Source organism: Phyllostomus discolor, chromosome 2 (assembly GCF_004126475.2).
Source record: "Phyllostomus discolor isolate MPI-MPIP mPhyDis1 chromosome 2, mPhyDis1.pri.v3, whole genome shotgun sequence".
In the NCBI taxonomy this organism is placed as follows: Eukaryota; Metazoa; Chordata; class Mammalia; order Chiroptera; family Phyllostomidae; genus Phyllostomus; species Phyllostomus discolor.
The window spans coordinates 147,726,672-147,742,036 of NC_040904.2; the positions used below are offsets into that span (position 1 = coordinate 147,726,672).

The following is a 15,365-nucleotide window of genomic DNA, read 5'->3' on the forward strand; positions in this document are numbered from 1 at the left end:
GTAAGTCCAGATTCACTACCTAATGTTATATATTCTTAGCAAGTTATATAACCTTTGAGACTTTTGAATTTGTCCTCTGTAAAAATGAAAATAAAAAATGAGATCATGCACTAAAAGCACTGTATCCCAATGTCTGAAATGTGATAAACACTCAACAAATATAGTTTTCATTATGATTATCATTATTAAAGACAATGTTAGTAACATTATAATTAATTGTATGAGTGGTGAGGTTTATGCATTATGTATGCGGCAAAGCTCCAGAGATGCTACTCTACTGATTAATTTTTCCAATTTCAACATAAATTTCTAATTCATATCAACTCACAATGTCCCACAATGTACCAAGTACTCTGTTGTTTGATGGTATTTTTAAAGTAGAATGATGATACTAGTTTTCAATGTATTTGTTTGGGAATGGATATCACTATATATTCAATAATTTTTAATTAAATACTTTAGATCTTCCTCTGTATTGGCTTAAGACCTTATATTGTACCTTTTAACATTATTTGGAAAATGACACATTAGCGCAAAATTAAGAGGCTGTGTTAGTATGGATGCGTTTAATTTCAGGTTAATTTTTTTATTCAAAGAAAACCTCATATTGCCATATTGTGATTTCTGTACAGATAACTATGATCTCTACAGTGTTTTGATACAGAGGTTTTCAAATAAGAATTCTTCTGTAGTAATAATATATTCTTATATATTACTCAGTGAAGCTTAAACCAATTATTTATTGTTTATTTGCACCAACCAGTGAAAAAAACTAATAGCTGTTGCTTTTATTATGACTTTTATACAGACAAAAAAGCCTAGCATCCTTACTGTCTTTTTTTTTAGAGTGAAATTTTCAGGTCTCCAACCTCCTTTTGTATATCGTGTTGTCAAGATCTTTTTATCTTTTGTATTGTTCTCTACCGAATGCTTAGCAATTTGTCTCCTTTCTGAAATGTGGTGTCTGCTGAACTTAGTCCCCAATTCACAGCCTAACAAGACCTGAATGTAGCTCAGTCTGTTTTTATGCGTGAGTTCACCACTACAATCAGGAGCACTTCAGCATTTGAATATTTTAACAGGGATCAGAATGTCTGCTTTTTCAATTTATCATCCACTGTACTTCTTGAATTTTTCTTTCTGCTGCTACCATCTCCAGCTTTTCATCACACTTTTTTAATTCCATTACCATGCTCTGCATCAATGTTCACATCCACCCTATTTTTCTGAACCCAATGTCACTGATTTATCCTGTCTCCCCTGTAGATCAAGATTAGGCTACAGCACCCCAAAGATTTGCAATCCCTGCTATTTCCATGACTCACTGTCCTTTAGATTTATTAGTGCAAAATACAGCATCTCTCAAAATATTCTTTAAAGATTTTATTATTTTATTATTTATTTATTTATTTATTTATTTATTTATTTTCAGAGAGAGGGGAAGGGATGGAGAAAAACATCAATGTGAGGGAGAAATGTGGATGGGTCACCTCTCACGCACCCCTAACTGGGGGGAGCTGGCCTGCAATCCAAGCATGTGCCCTGACCTGAATAGAGCCCACAGACTTGTGCTGAATCCACTGAGCCACACCAGCCAGTGCCTGAAATATTTATACATGTGTTACTTCATTATTTTGGAGTTTTTTTAAAAAAACAATTTTTAAGGTTCAACTTAAACACAAGCAAACAAACAAAACTGACTGGTCTGTTGTTTCACGTACATTTAAAAAGAAAACTTGGTGTGCTCTCCCACTCAGAAATATACCCACACCTTTCCTCCCTCTCAGGCGTGCCTTTCCTAAACTCTAAGCCTCCCTGGGAGACTTGCAACCAGGGAGTACGGGGCAGCAGCAGCAGCCTGTCCTGGGCTGACCCCCTGAACCTGACCCCATACCTCTTTTTCTCTGACTTTTCAGTGAGCCAAAGCAACCCTACCCAGGCTATCTCCTGTTGCTTCTTCTATTCTAAGTCCTTCTTTGTTTCACTGCTCCCAGTTTTAACAAACATACTCTCAAGATTAAAATAATAGTAATAAATAGAAAAGAAAAAGAAAACTTGCAGTCCCATTTCTTGACTCAATGTAAGAAAGTTAATCTCAGAAAAAAAAGGAAAGTTAAACCCAGCACCAACTACAGGATTGCATTATTGTTTTATTACTAAGCTGTCATCCAAAAAATACAAATTAAACCTCCAATCTTCACACATAGGTAGCTCAGTGAGGATCCTTTACCCTCTCTGCAGGAGGTCACTTGTACATGATGTGGCAAGTCAGACAGTGGCTGAGCAAATCTCAGTAAACACAGAGTTAGTCTCACTGAATATGTTTACTGGTCTAGTGACAAAAGAAAGCAAAGCAGGGGAGTATAAAAGTGACTAAGGAAATAACAAAAGAACCTTAAAGTATTAGGCTTCAATTTAATTATTTTATCACAAATAAATGGCAGAGTTATAAAACCAATGTGAGCTGACACCTTATAAATGAACTTCACTTATAAGGAATTATGAAAGTGATAGGTTCTTCAAATTAGAAAATCAAAAATTACTACACTCAAGTGAAACATCAATCCACGTACTTCCCTTCTGCTGGGAACCCTCATCTACCCACTTTACATATTCATCACATACACTACCCTTGTCTTCAGTCCAGCCTTGTCCATCTGACAGTCCTACCCATCTTTTCTGTGGCAGAATGTGATTCCTCCAAGGCAGGAATCCCTCCCTGCCGTGTGTTTTCACCCTTGTGCATTAAAAAAGTTGTCACCTCTCAGACAAGGGAAAGAAAGAAAGAAACAAAAAGAAAGAGAAAGAAAGAAAGAAAGAAAGAAAGAAAGAAAGAAAGAAAGAAAGAAAGAAAGAAAGAAAGAAAGAAAGAAAGAAAGAAAGAAAGAAAGAGAGAAAGAAAGAGAAAGAATCAAACAAAAAACAAAGGGAGGAAAGTAGAGACCACAATCGTTCATTAATACATTTCACCTTTTTTTCTCATGTTTATATATGATGATATATCTTAATAAAATTTTGGATGTAGTGATTTTGGATAAGTACTTATGTTTTCATAACTTAAATATATGTTGGCTGAGCAAATCCACATATATTTCCTCCTGAATTAAAGGAGGAAAATTTTTTAAAAAGTTTTTTATAACATTTTAAGTCTGATATAACAGTTTTCAGAAGACTTAGCATAAAAATAACCATTAGTAAAAGTTTTAAAATGAAAAGGCTTTAGTTCCAGACTAATCACAGATTTAATAACTGTCTTCAAGCATTTGTTGGATCAATTGAGAGATGATAATGATAAAATATTTTTCTTAGTTCAGTAAAAGACCAGAAATAATTAACTTAAAGGGCAAACAGAAAAATGCTAGAGGAGGTGAGATATTATGACAAATTACTAAGTAATACAGTAAAAGGTTTCCCTCACAAACCTTTAAAGCAGGATAGCTACCTTTTGATCTGGAGAGAGTTATGATGCATGAATCTAAATAATGCTCAACAAGACCATATCAACTTGTTCCATAAGTATATAGTACTCTCTGTGGTTCTCTATGTTCATCTGGAACAAACTCCCCTCTCTTGTGCCCATGGGTCATCCCAGGCACTCAGATGAGGTACAAGCCCATTGTGGCAGGTGGAATAGAATCACATGAACTAATTGCGCCCTAGCTCCTCACCTTTCTCATCAGACTCACCTTAACACAGTGGCCAAAGACTGGAGAAGACCAATTATAAATTACCCAAAAAGCAAAAAGCAATGGAAAACTATGGTCCTTGGAAATATAAAGCCACCTAAGAAGGTTTAAAAACTGCAGTAAGAAAATCACTAATCTCTGATTTTTTTATGTTGAATATCCTTTTCATTAACATTAGTAAGTGACATTTAGTATATTTCTATAAAAATAATTCTATTAAATAATTGTAATACCCATAATGTATTAAAATACTGTACTATGAAATTCCAAGATAAAAGTTTAAGGTCTTTGTCAAGGGTCACTGAAAGAGTAAAGATCTTTTTTATAACCTTTCTGTTTTTAATTTTTAATATTAACATTAGACTACTTTGTTTATATGATATGCTTGCACTTGTTTAATGAATAAATACCACAACCTTTATAAACAACCTTAGAGTTTGGCCTACACTTAATTATTCTGTTCTCATGGGATAGTTAAGCTATCAAAATCAAAATAAATTGACACTTAGATACGATGAATAGGGCCTAACTTTAGAGAGTTATTTCAAAACTCAGTAAAACCTTGCAAAGATAAGTGTATTGGGCTTTCCTGCTGTTGCTTTGTGAGCTCTGCACCCAATCCAAATTTTTGTGTGTTTTTTTTTCTTGTCTTGACTTTCTGCAGGTGATAAATAGAATAATAGAATGCATCCACTGGGAATCTGAAAGCAGTATTATATCATATCAAGAAATCAGGATTTGGTTCAACTTACCTGTTCCTGTTGCTGGAAATCCAGTCGGAAATAAGTGTTGAGGCCTGTTGGTGACAGTGCTTGTTGCCAAAACTACATGCCAGCATTATCACTTCTCGACGTAGTTCTCTTACGTGCCATAAACAGGGGGCAAATAAAACAGTGTTAATATCGAGGGAGAAAGCATAACTCATTACATTATACTACACTACAATAGATAAGTAAATAATTAGCAGGAAAATAGATCTCAGATATGGAAATCCTATTTTGCTAAGTAAGAGACAACGCAGAAGTTAATCATACTAAAAGTCTGCTCTGGAAACAGTACTACAGTGTGGGGCATGGGTTCAGATCTCAACTTCGCCCATCAAGGCAGATCTTACATTAAAACATGGCAAGGAAATGCCTTTGTTCTCAGTACCAGGGGTGGCAACTATATTCCCCATCAGCAGTCCTCCCAGGTAAGGGAAATGAAAAGCACAAAGTGGATGAAAGATTATCTCATGCTGCTAACCTCACAGTGGTACCAGTAGTGTGTTATTGTACAAAACAGTTCTGGGGAAAAGGAGCAAATACTAAAATAAAACAGTACTCATGTTGGTAAGACGCTTGGACAAGAGATCCATTAAAATTATTTTTTGGCCATCCAAGCTTGATGTACGTTGTTGCAACTTGCTTTAAAATATATTCCTAAATGGGAGTAAGGAAAATAAAGATAATGTCAGTTTCAAATCTCTCCATTATGACAACCAAAATTATATAATGAAATGAAAACATTTTCTAAATATACCTACTTTACAGTACCAGTAAAATTTTCAACATGATTTTATTCAACTTAGTATTTCAAATATAGAACATAGGGATAAAATATGATTGCAAGGGTGAAGGTCTACTCTTTACTTCTTGAACAATGAAGAAATTTGCACTATTATTTTCAATGACAATTTTTGCATCAAAACAAGGAAACTGAGGAATGGTGATGATGACACTCATGCAGACATATATACAAATGTATGTCAAATTTATGAACAAGCGCACCTATTATGTATGCATTGTACATCAATAGAGCATATTTAATGCAAGCTTATTATGAAAGCCTAGCATTGTTCAATCTGACATGCACAGAATATACTTAAGTAAAATGACAGTACTTCCAAGTCAATAACCCATTCTGTTGATAACATATTTAAATATCAGTAGCAATGTAAGGTGTACTCTCTTCAATTTAACATGGTCCTGAATTTTGTCAAAATAATGATAGCACTGAAATTATAGTAAAGGCAGTTCCTAACTTTTCCCGAAATTGAGATGTCAGACCTGATATATTAAAGTACAAACATATACAAAAATGTATTTTACTTTTACAAAAGTTTAATATTGTAGTGTCTGTGTTGAGAAAAGCAAAATATAATAAGTCCAGCATATAAAAGTTATGCCATTACTGTAATGACACATTTCTTTGCATGTCTGTTTCAAGGGCTTAGACAAAAGTAACAAAACTAACAGTCAAGCCAGGATTATTCCTATTTAAAAAGTTAAAATAGAGGTGTCTTCATGTTAAGTTTAGGATAAAATAAAAAGAAGCAATTCTAATGGCCATCAGATAATTAGATGCTTCCAATAAACAGGTTTTTATTAGATCTGGCCATGGTGATTCCAAATGTGTAAGTTAATTAACAGAACCAGAATGTCATAAGAAACAGGATACTTTTACAAAACATAAGAAAGACTCTTGAAACTAAGTGAAAATAAATAGTGCTCAACGTTGATGGAAAGCACAGAGATATATTCTCATAGGCAAAGCCTCTCTAGTGATAAGACAATTAGGGATCAAAAGCTCATTAGCAGTACTTAATCCTAATCTTATCCAAAATGATCATTACATTAGATTAGGTGGTGTCAGCAGTGTGATTTTGGTTTACCAGGCTGCCAGTTTAGGAAATCCAGTCAGGTAACATTTTGGAATGTTTGTCATGTCTTCATGTCTATTTGGATTATCTGTTGCTTGCTTTCTTGTGTCCCATTGGACCCAATTATGAATGGGCTTTTGCCTCAATGTTGATCTTATCCTTGTTAATTAAGGAAGTGAATTGAATTCACTATGTCCTTTCGGATAAAAATAATGACTAAGAGCCTTTGCTGAAACTCTCTATACTCTGTTAAGATCTTTGCAATCCCTCTACCCAGGTTAAGTCCTCTGTGAACATAGAGCCCTTTAACTCTTGGAAAGTAAATTTGAACTTCAAGAATTTGCCATGTATATTTGTTTTTAAATTCTGAGGCATGTAAGCTTAATGGACACTTTTAGGTGAGAACAAAAAGTAGCTTGTATTAAATCTCTCCTTCGAGTAATTGTCATCACTGATGCACAGGAAATCAGGACAAAAATGATACCACGAATTAGAAGGAACTGAAGCAACTCAGGATCACTTGAATATAGTAGATAATGAGACAATACTTTATGATTTGAAAATAGAAAGAAGAAAATATATCTTTTTACATTGAAGACATTGTATTTCTCCATGCGGTCCAGTAATTTATCTAGAGGATAAAGAGCTCGGCTGGCAGCATGCCAAGGAAGAAAATCCTTCTCCTCGGACAGGTATCTGATAATCTCCAGGGGAATATTCTGAGGCAAATAGCCAGCTCTGCACAGTCAAAAAAGTGAATGTTAATTATATGCAAAAAAGGTACATAATGATGCAAAAATGAAGATTTTACTTATGCAAATAAAAGGCAGAAAGCAAGATTCATAACAGTATAAAGCAGCAATATTCAGTGTTATAAAAACAAAATGACTCACTTTTTAAATATAGTCCTCCTTAGAATGTCAATGCCCCTTAATATGCAGAGTGGGAGAGTTAAAGATTTACATGAACACAAAAATATTGAAATGCATGTTTTTTAAAGTATATTTTATTGATTATGCTATTATAGTTATCCCATGTTTTTTCTCCCCTTTATCCATCTACGCCTAGTACCCCCATTCCTTCCAGCATTCCCCCACACTTAGTTCATGTCCATGGGTCATACATATAAGTTATTTGGATTCTCCATTTCCTATAGTATTCTTAAACTCCCCCTGTCTATTTTGTACCTACCAATTATGCTTCTTATTCCTTGTACCTTTTCCCCTACTCTCTTCCTTGCCCTTCCCCACTGATAATCCTCCATGTGATCTCCATTTCTGTGATTCTGTTCCTGTTCTAGTTATTTGCTTAGCTTGTTTTTGTTTTGGGTTTTTAAGTTCAGTTGTTGATAGTTGTTTGTTGTCATTTTACTGTTCATAGTTTTAATCTTCTTCTTTGCTTAGATAAGACCCTTTAACATTTCTTATAATAAGGGCTTGGTGATGATGAATTCCTTTACCTTATTTGGGAAGTATTTTACCTACCCTTCCATTCTAAATGATAATAGCCTTGCTGGATAGAGTAATCTTGTATATAGGTTCTTGCCTTTCATGACTTGGAATACTTCTTTCCATCCCCTTCTTGCCTGTAAGATTTCTTTTGAGCAATCAGCTGATCATCTTATGGGGACTTCTTTCTAGGTAACTGTCTCCTTTTCTCTTTGTCTGCTTTTAAGATTCTCTCTTTATCTTTGATCTTGGGTAATGTCATTATTATGTGCCTTGGTGTGTACTTCCTTGGGTTCAACTTCTTTGGGGCTCTGGGTTTCTTGGACTTCCTGGAAGTCTATTTCCTTCATTAGATTGGGGAAGTTCTCCTTCATTATTTTTTCAAATAAGTTTTCGATTTCGTGGTCTTCCCTTTCTCCTTCTGGCACCCCTATGATTCAGATGTTGGAACATTTAAAGTTGTCCTGGAGGTTCCTAAGACTCTCTCTTTTTTTTTTTTTTTTTGGATTCTTGTTTCTTCATTCTGTTCTGGTTGAATGTTTATTTCTTCCTTCGCTCCAAATCATTGATTTGAGTCCCAGTTTACTTCCTCCACTCTTGATTCATTGTATATTTTTATTTCACTTTGTATAGCCTTCCTTTCTTCTGTTATTTTGTGGCTGTACTCAATCATTTCTGTGAGTATCCTGATTACCAGTGTTCTGAACTCTGCATCTGATAGGTTGGCTGTCTCCTCATTGTTTAGTTCTTTTTCTGGAGTTCTGATCTGTTCTTTCATTTGGACCATATTTCTTTGTTTTGGCACACCTGTTACATTGCAAGGGGCAGAGCCTTAGGTATTCAGTGGGCAGGGCAACTCTCTTCACTGCACTGTGGCACTGTATGTGGGGAACAGGTCAGGGAGGGAACAACGCCACTTGCTCAGCTCTCATTTCCACTTTCAGTTTGCTTCCCACAAGCAAATTATTCCATTTCAGGTGTTTTCCTGGTGCTTATTACTGGATATTACTGGGCTTATGTATGTTCTAAGACCCCATGGGCCCCCCCAACAGACTCTTCTGTGAGACTGGCAGTTTCTCCTACTGCTGCAATCCCCACAGGTTTTTATAGCCAGAGGTTTTGAGGCTTTATTTCCCTGCACTGGAGCCCTTAGTTGTGCAGTCTGTCTCACTCCCCAGTTGTTCCTCCTGGTTTATCCTCATGTGAATGTGGGACCCCCTGGACCCCCAAGGTGGTGACCTTGTCCTGCACCTTCTCTACCCTAGCTTCCCATCTCCACCCCTCCTACCAGTCTGGGTGAATATTTTTTCTTTTTGGTTGTCAGACCTCCACACAGTTAGATTTTCAGGCAGTTCTGGTTGTGTTTTTTTTTTTCTAAATTGGTTGTTATCCTTCTTTTGATTGTGCAAGGAAGTGAAGCATATCTACCTATACCTCCATCTTTGCCAGAAGTCCAATTCCCGCAAAATGTGTGGTCCAATTCCTTTAGAAAGGAAGACATTGTGAAACTTGAATAAAATCTACTCTAGGTATGTTCTTCTCAAAAACTCTTCAGAGGTCACAAGTTATTGAAAATAATTGATTACTGAAATAAAATTGTGGTTCTTTTGGAATTCTCTCTACTTTTAATGTAGCTCTGTATAATAATATTTAATACTGGTTACTTTCAAAGTGGTGATGAAATTAAAGTGGCATCTTAAAGTCTTGACTGTAACTATGTTACCTTACAATTTAAACATTTTCCAAACCCGCTTGTTTTTTTTTTAATGGCATCTATGAAAATCAGAAACATAGCCATGGATGATAGAATTTGAGTTGAAAATGATCTAGAAGCCAATTATCTAGAAACCATTATTATTTTTTTAAGAAATCAGAAAAATACTGTATTTTCTCAGAGATTTAAACATACCAGCCTTATGTCAGTTACAATTTATTGTGTGTTTCATCTCTATAAATGGATGAACATTATTATTATTTGTATGCTTTGTGGGCAACATGTCTACAAATAAAAAGATGACAACTAATGTTACAGAAAGAGACTCTCCTTGAGAAAGGGACTGAAATGGAGAAAGAGGCTGAAACCACTAACATTCCATGTACACTTAGACTAATAAATCCATCTCTTCAAGCCTTACATTCCTTACCTATGAAATAAGAGAGTTGAACTAAGGGACATTTGGTTTTAGCTTCAAAAATGTTTTATTCTAACCTACTTATCTATAATTTAACCTGCTGAGAAATAATTACAGTAACATGGGCATAATTTCTTTAAAATTTTGGAAAAAAGCTTATAATTTGTATACTTCCCACTCTTTAATTGTTTAATATGTAAAAGTCTAAGAGTCAGGGCTTAGATCTAGGTTTTATAAGACCCTGTATAGTGCAAAGAAAATAAAAATAAAGCAAACCTGATAGAAATTTCAAATAATGGCAAGGCACATAAAGTATTCATTAAATAGAGACAGGGAGCGAGTTCTGTTTTGAGTCCTCACGGCAAAAATTGCTCACTGCTCACCAAAATCCATGCTTTCCCTTACTTCTTAGGATATACCATAATTCCCATTTCCTTGGTTGTTAGGTGAGGTTATGTGACTAAGATCTAGCCAATAGAATATAATGCTCCTCACTGCCAGGGCTAGCTCATAGACATTTCTCATTAGCTCCTCCATGTTCTTTTTCCATGAAATGAATTTTCTAGGTAGGTGTGGAATTCTCACATTTAATATGTCAGAAACTTACTTGGGTCTCTGGATGACTGCATGCCCAAGTACCAGTTTTCACACCTAATCCATTGTTTAACCAGTACATACATTTCTATTGTGTTTGATCCTATTACAAATTTGGGTCTATTTTTTAAAGCAGTTAACCTTCTCCAATGCAGTCTTCAGATAAGAAACAGATAACACTCAAATTGCCCTCATTTTGTACTGTTACAAACATATATAGATAATTACCTACTATATAACTCAATATACAGGGTCTGGCTCAAATAATGCCCTTTTATTACAAAATCATAAGCATGTAATTCTGTACCATAGTAGTATCACATGCAAGCACACTACATGACATTTCAGGTGAAATGTTCAAATTAAAACTATAAATTATTACACCCATATTATTACCCCTCCAGTCACACTCAAGCAGGCCTTACTTCTGTGAGACTCTGTATTTGCATTTGGCTTACAAGATCAAAATATGTAGCTACACTCAATTGGACAAGATGATCAGCTTCATTACAAAATTAAGACTTGTAGAAGATAATCTTGCTGAACAAGTTACTAGTTTAGATATGTGTTTGTGTAATTGGCTAGTAATGATATCTGTGATTACTCCTGCTGATAATGCAATCAATTACAGGGAAGTGTGTGGAATCCAGTGAGTGGAACACTGCATTAGCACAAAGTAATCAGCCCAGTAGGAAATACACTTAGGGTCCTGACATTAAAATGCATTTTCCCTAAATTTGCATCATCATAGGGAAATGCCACTAACAAAAGAAGGAGGAAAATAGAAAACTGAAAGACTATATCATGCATAACAAAATGTGTTTTATTTATATTTTAGGAAGAAGTTGTAGATAAAGTCTGTCTTCTCCCCTGTTGGGGTGGGGTTGGCATACAAAATGATGCAGGAGTCAAAGGAAAGACAACGGGGAAGAGGGTCAAATGAGAAAAGTTAAAGAAACAGATGAAAGATTCCCATCTACAGTTATACGGTTACTCCTCCCATCCCCTCAGCCCCCAACCACATCCCCCCTCTTTCTCCAATTTATTGAAGCCTGCAGTAAAATATATCTCTGCATAAGAGATTATTTTTTATAAGAAAGAAGTTAAAATAAGACATTATTAGCTGATGTTGCTAATCTGATCTTAACTGGTTTTGTTTTCACCTAAGATCAAAAACTCCTTTTTAAAAACCCTCTGAATTGCTGTGAATGTTAACTCCTGAATCTGCCAAGATCTGTGGCTTGTACACAAATAACCTATTTTACTATGAATTTTCTTTAAAATCAGTTAGTTAGTTTCTGAGTGCTTGAAATTTATAAAAAAATAAAAAGCACAATCCTCAGGCTCTTCAGAGCATCACAGTCCAGTCTTCATTAATTGAATATTCATTTAAAACCAGTAAGTAGCCTGGTACATAGTTCACAATATATGCAGAAGACACCATAACTGTCCCTTAGGGCACAGATCTTTAAAGTAATGCTGAAATGCTTAACTAAAAAGTTAATAATAATACTATTGTATTATTATTCTATGTTACTCATTAAAAGACTTGTGTGTGCTCTTTATGGAAAGATACTATGGTAAAGACTGGAAACACCACTAATCCTCAGGGTACCAGAGAATAAAAAGGGAAATACTTGGGGGGCATATCTCTGTCAACCAACAGTCCATTTGAATGATTCCTAGAGAAAATAAGGATATGATTCAGGTATCGGTGATCTGATGTCTGAAGAGATGAAAAGGATGTTACTTATTTGGGGCTTCATAAAATTAGAAATGTAAAAAGATGCACAAAAAAAGAGTTCTGATAGCTCCCTTTACCTTCTCCATCTCTTCCAGGAAGCCTTCTCCCAAAACTGATTTAGGCACCTCTTTTCTGGGATCACATAACACCTTGATGCACCTCTATTCATAATAATTATGATGATATTAGTTATGATTTTATCATAACATAATCTTTCTCACTCCATGGACTTTAAGGAAATAAAGTATGTGTTACCCATCTTTTTATCCACATAGTCTAATACAGAATCTTGCAAAATAAGTAATCAATAAATGTCCCTTTAACTAAATTATGGCAATAATGTAATTGTTCTTAGAAATAAGAGCACCTTACAAGTATATTGCAACTTAAACATAACTACAATTTTCTAAGGTTGAAAGACATCAGCAGGATAATAAAAATTCTATTAGAGGGATATTTATAATATTTTTGCTCATCTTCTTACTAATGATACACATGACAGAAGACAAGAAGGTCACTGCTGTCCATTCGCTAGTTTCAGATAAGCTAGTCTACACCAAAATAAAATAGCTTTATGGCCAGGGAGAAAAGAGACATCATATAAAACATCTCTGTTCTCTTTTTTTCTATGATTAACAAATTATTTTCTACACTCCTAGAAGCACCAGTGTTTTTTATATAGTGCACTTAAAGGAAGCATGATGGAGGGCTTGGAAATCTTTCCCTAGTCAGTAAATTGACAGGAGTAGGTTATATGATCTGCGGGGTCTCTTTTTCAGTAAACATTTAGAAATTAACAATAAGACACCAGAAATATTGTTTTGCTACCTTTATAATACTACTCCTAACACTAAAACCATCCTATCCTTTCCACCTGCTTTTTTATTTCCAAGCACAATTCTTCAGAAAACAAGCCACCATCTAAACACAGGGGGCCTCTGGGCACACAATAATGTTAAGGAGCAGAATCAATCTTTGACCATTAACTGGAAGAGTTAATAGATGTTAGCCATCTTCCCCAAAAGGAAAAGTTGTTAGCTTTATGGCCAAAGTTAACTAATTATTTTTTTAGAAAACTCTCAGCTTCACTATTATAAACTATTTCATACTGAAGATTTACTGTATATTGGAATTATGGTATTATAGAAAGAAGGTGTAAGTTTGTTTCAGTTCAATAGCCTCAAGGTCAGTATTATGATGCCCATTATTTTTTTACATAAAGGAGCTAAAGTTTATGGAAGATGAGCACTTTGCCAAGTTCACTTGGCTAACAAGTGACAGAACTGAATTTCAAAGCTAGGACTGACAAGCAAGCTCCCCATGGCTCTAACACATAAGGCGGCTTCCCCAAATACCATCATGAACTAGGGTTAAATGCTTTCTTTCTACCTTCTTTTGACATCTGTTTACATGTTACTATCATAGCACTGATCACCTTAAACCTAATACACAAGTAAATACATAATGTAATCCCAGGTGATATGAAGGGAAAGTTGTTGGGAACTGCCCTGCCTGGTATCAGAAGCTGTAACCCCTGCCAAGGCTAAGGCTGGGGGAGTGGCCTTGGACCATAAGCCAGCAAGGAGACAAAAGCTTATCTCCCTGGAAGGAGTGCTGCTTCTGCTGCTTCATTCATAACTGAACCCCAAAGCTTGGTCAGTTAGCCAATGATGGGTAAGATTCCCCAAGGGGGGGAATGATCTAAGACAGGCACAATCACATGGGAGGCCCCCAAGAAAGGACTTTGGGGACTACAGTAAGAGGGGGTGATGGACCCTCGCTCCTCGGCCGTGACATAACCTGAGTCCTCATCATCTGGGAGAAAATCTCCTTATCTCTTGGTTGCCTTAGTTCCCTTGCTCCACCTAAGCCTGAAACAATGACAGGGTGGTGCAGCTCTGTGCTGAAAAGGGCGGGTTCCCCGGGTGATCAGGCCTAAGAAAGAATATGTGAAATCCTGTGAAACCTGCTTTGTTTAGAATGCTCTCAGTTGAATGAGAAGGGTCCAAGGAAGAAGTAAGTTTGTTCCTCAAAGTTTTACAGCTCTTTGACCCTGACTCAAAATAGACCCTCAGAGTTCCTTGTTATCTATTATTTGAGCCTTACTTCCTAGCAATGAGTAATGAGCTTTTACCTGAATTCTTATTCAAACGAAACCAATAAAAAGCCTCTCTGGAGGGGGAACAGGGCACTCTCCCCACCAGGGAGGGTGGCCAAGGGTGCACTCCCCACGTGAGGAGTGGCCCTGCTGTTCCTATTCCCCCACAGGACCTGGTTGTCTCTGTGTATGTTTGTCTCGAGTGTTGACAAACATCCGCAGCCAAGATGGATACTGCTGGCCGGTATCCATCCACAGAAAGTAAGCAATATTAGGGAAAGCAGAATTATAGGGGAATTACTGAAATAGGGTGCTTAAGAAAGGCCTATGTGAAGACTCCTGCATGAATAGAGGTAACAGGTTGAGTGAATCTGGGGGGATAGCAATTCTAATTGTCTGGGGAACGGGGGGTTCAATGGTCCTGAGACAGGAACACATCTGAGATGCCGAAACATAATAAAAGAGGCCTTTGTGGTTGGAGTGAAGCGAGCCAGGGAAGAAGAGGCTGGTAGTGCTAGATCATGAGACACCTTAAATGACAAGGGTTTCAGTTTGTTTTTCTGTTGGTGATGAAAAGCCACCACAAGTTTTTAAGCTGGAAATGATCATATGATTGCGGCTATAAATAGGGGACTCTGGCTTCAGTAGAGAACAAACTCAATATGTCACCTGGCCTTCCCAAGATGAGAAGACACTGAAATATGATTTCCTAGATGATCCTAGGAAACCATGTACACATAAAGGTTATAAGAAAAATATGCATTAGTGAGTGGAACTGATGACATGAAAACAGATATAATGATTTTCTTCAAAGGCTATGAATGATATTTGTTTTAAAAAAAACCTCTTATGCAGGTATCAAAAAATATTCCAAAAGTGTATCCATGTGGTATTTATTGTTCCTCAGTTGCTAATAAACAGCATTAGATAATGTGGGAAGGCCACAGAGAAATAATTTAAGCAATGAACATATTTTTACATAATTTATATATAGGAAGTTGTATGTTCCACTTAAGGTTAAT

General features: G+C 35.9%; 1 protein-coding gene across 1 annotated transcript in view; it reads right to left on the reverse strand.

Moving 5' to 3' along the window:
• Positions 1–15,365, reverse strand: part of TRHDE (thyrotropin releasing hormone degrading enzyme) — a 368,798-nt gene that overhangs the window by 31,950 nt on the left and 321,483 nt on the right. Inside the window, exons 13-15 of the mRNA XM_028532432.2 lie at positions 6,918–7,065; positions 5,010–5,107; positions 4,439–4,546 (exon numbers count right to left, since the gene is read on the reverse strand). Of these exons, the coding sequence (XP_028388233.2) occupies positions 4,439–4,546; positions 5,010–5,107; positions 6,918–7,065 (354 nt within the window). The remainder of the gene's footprint in view (positions 1–4,438; positions 4,547–5,009; positions 5,108–6,917; positions 7,066–15,365) is intronic.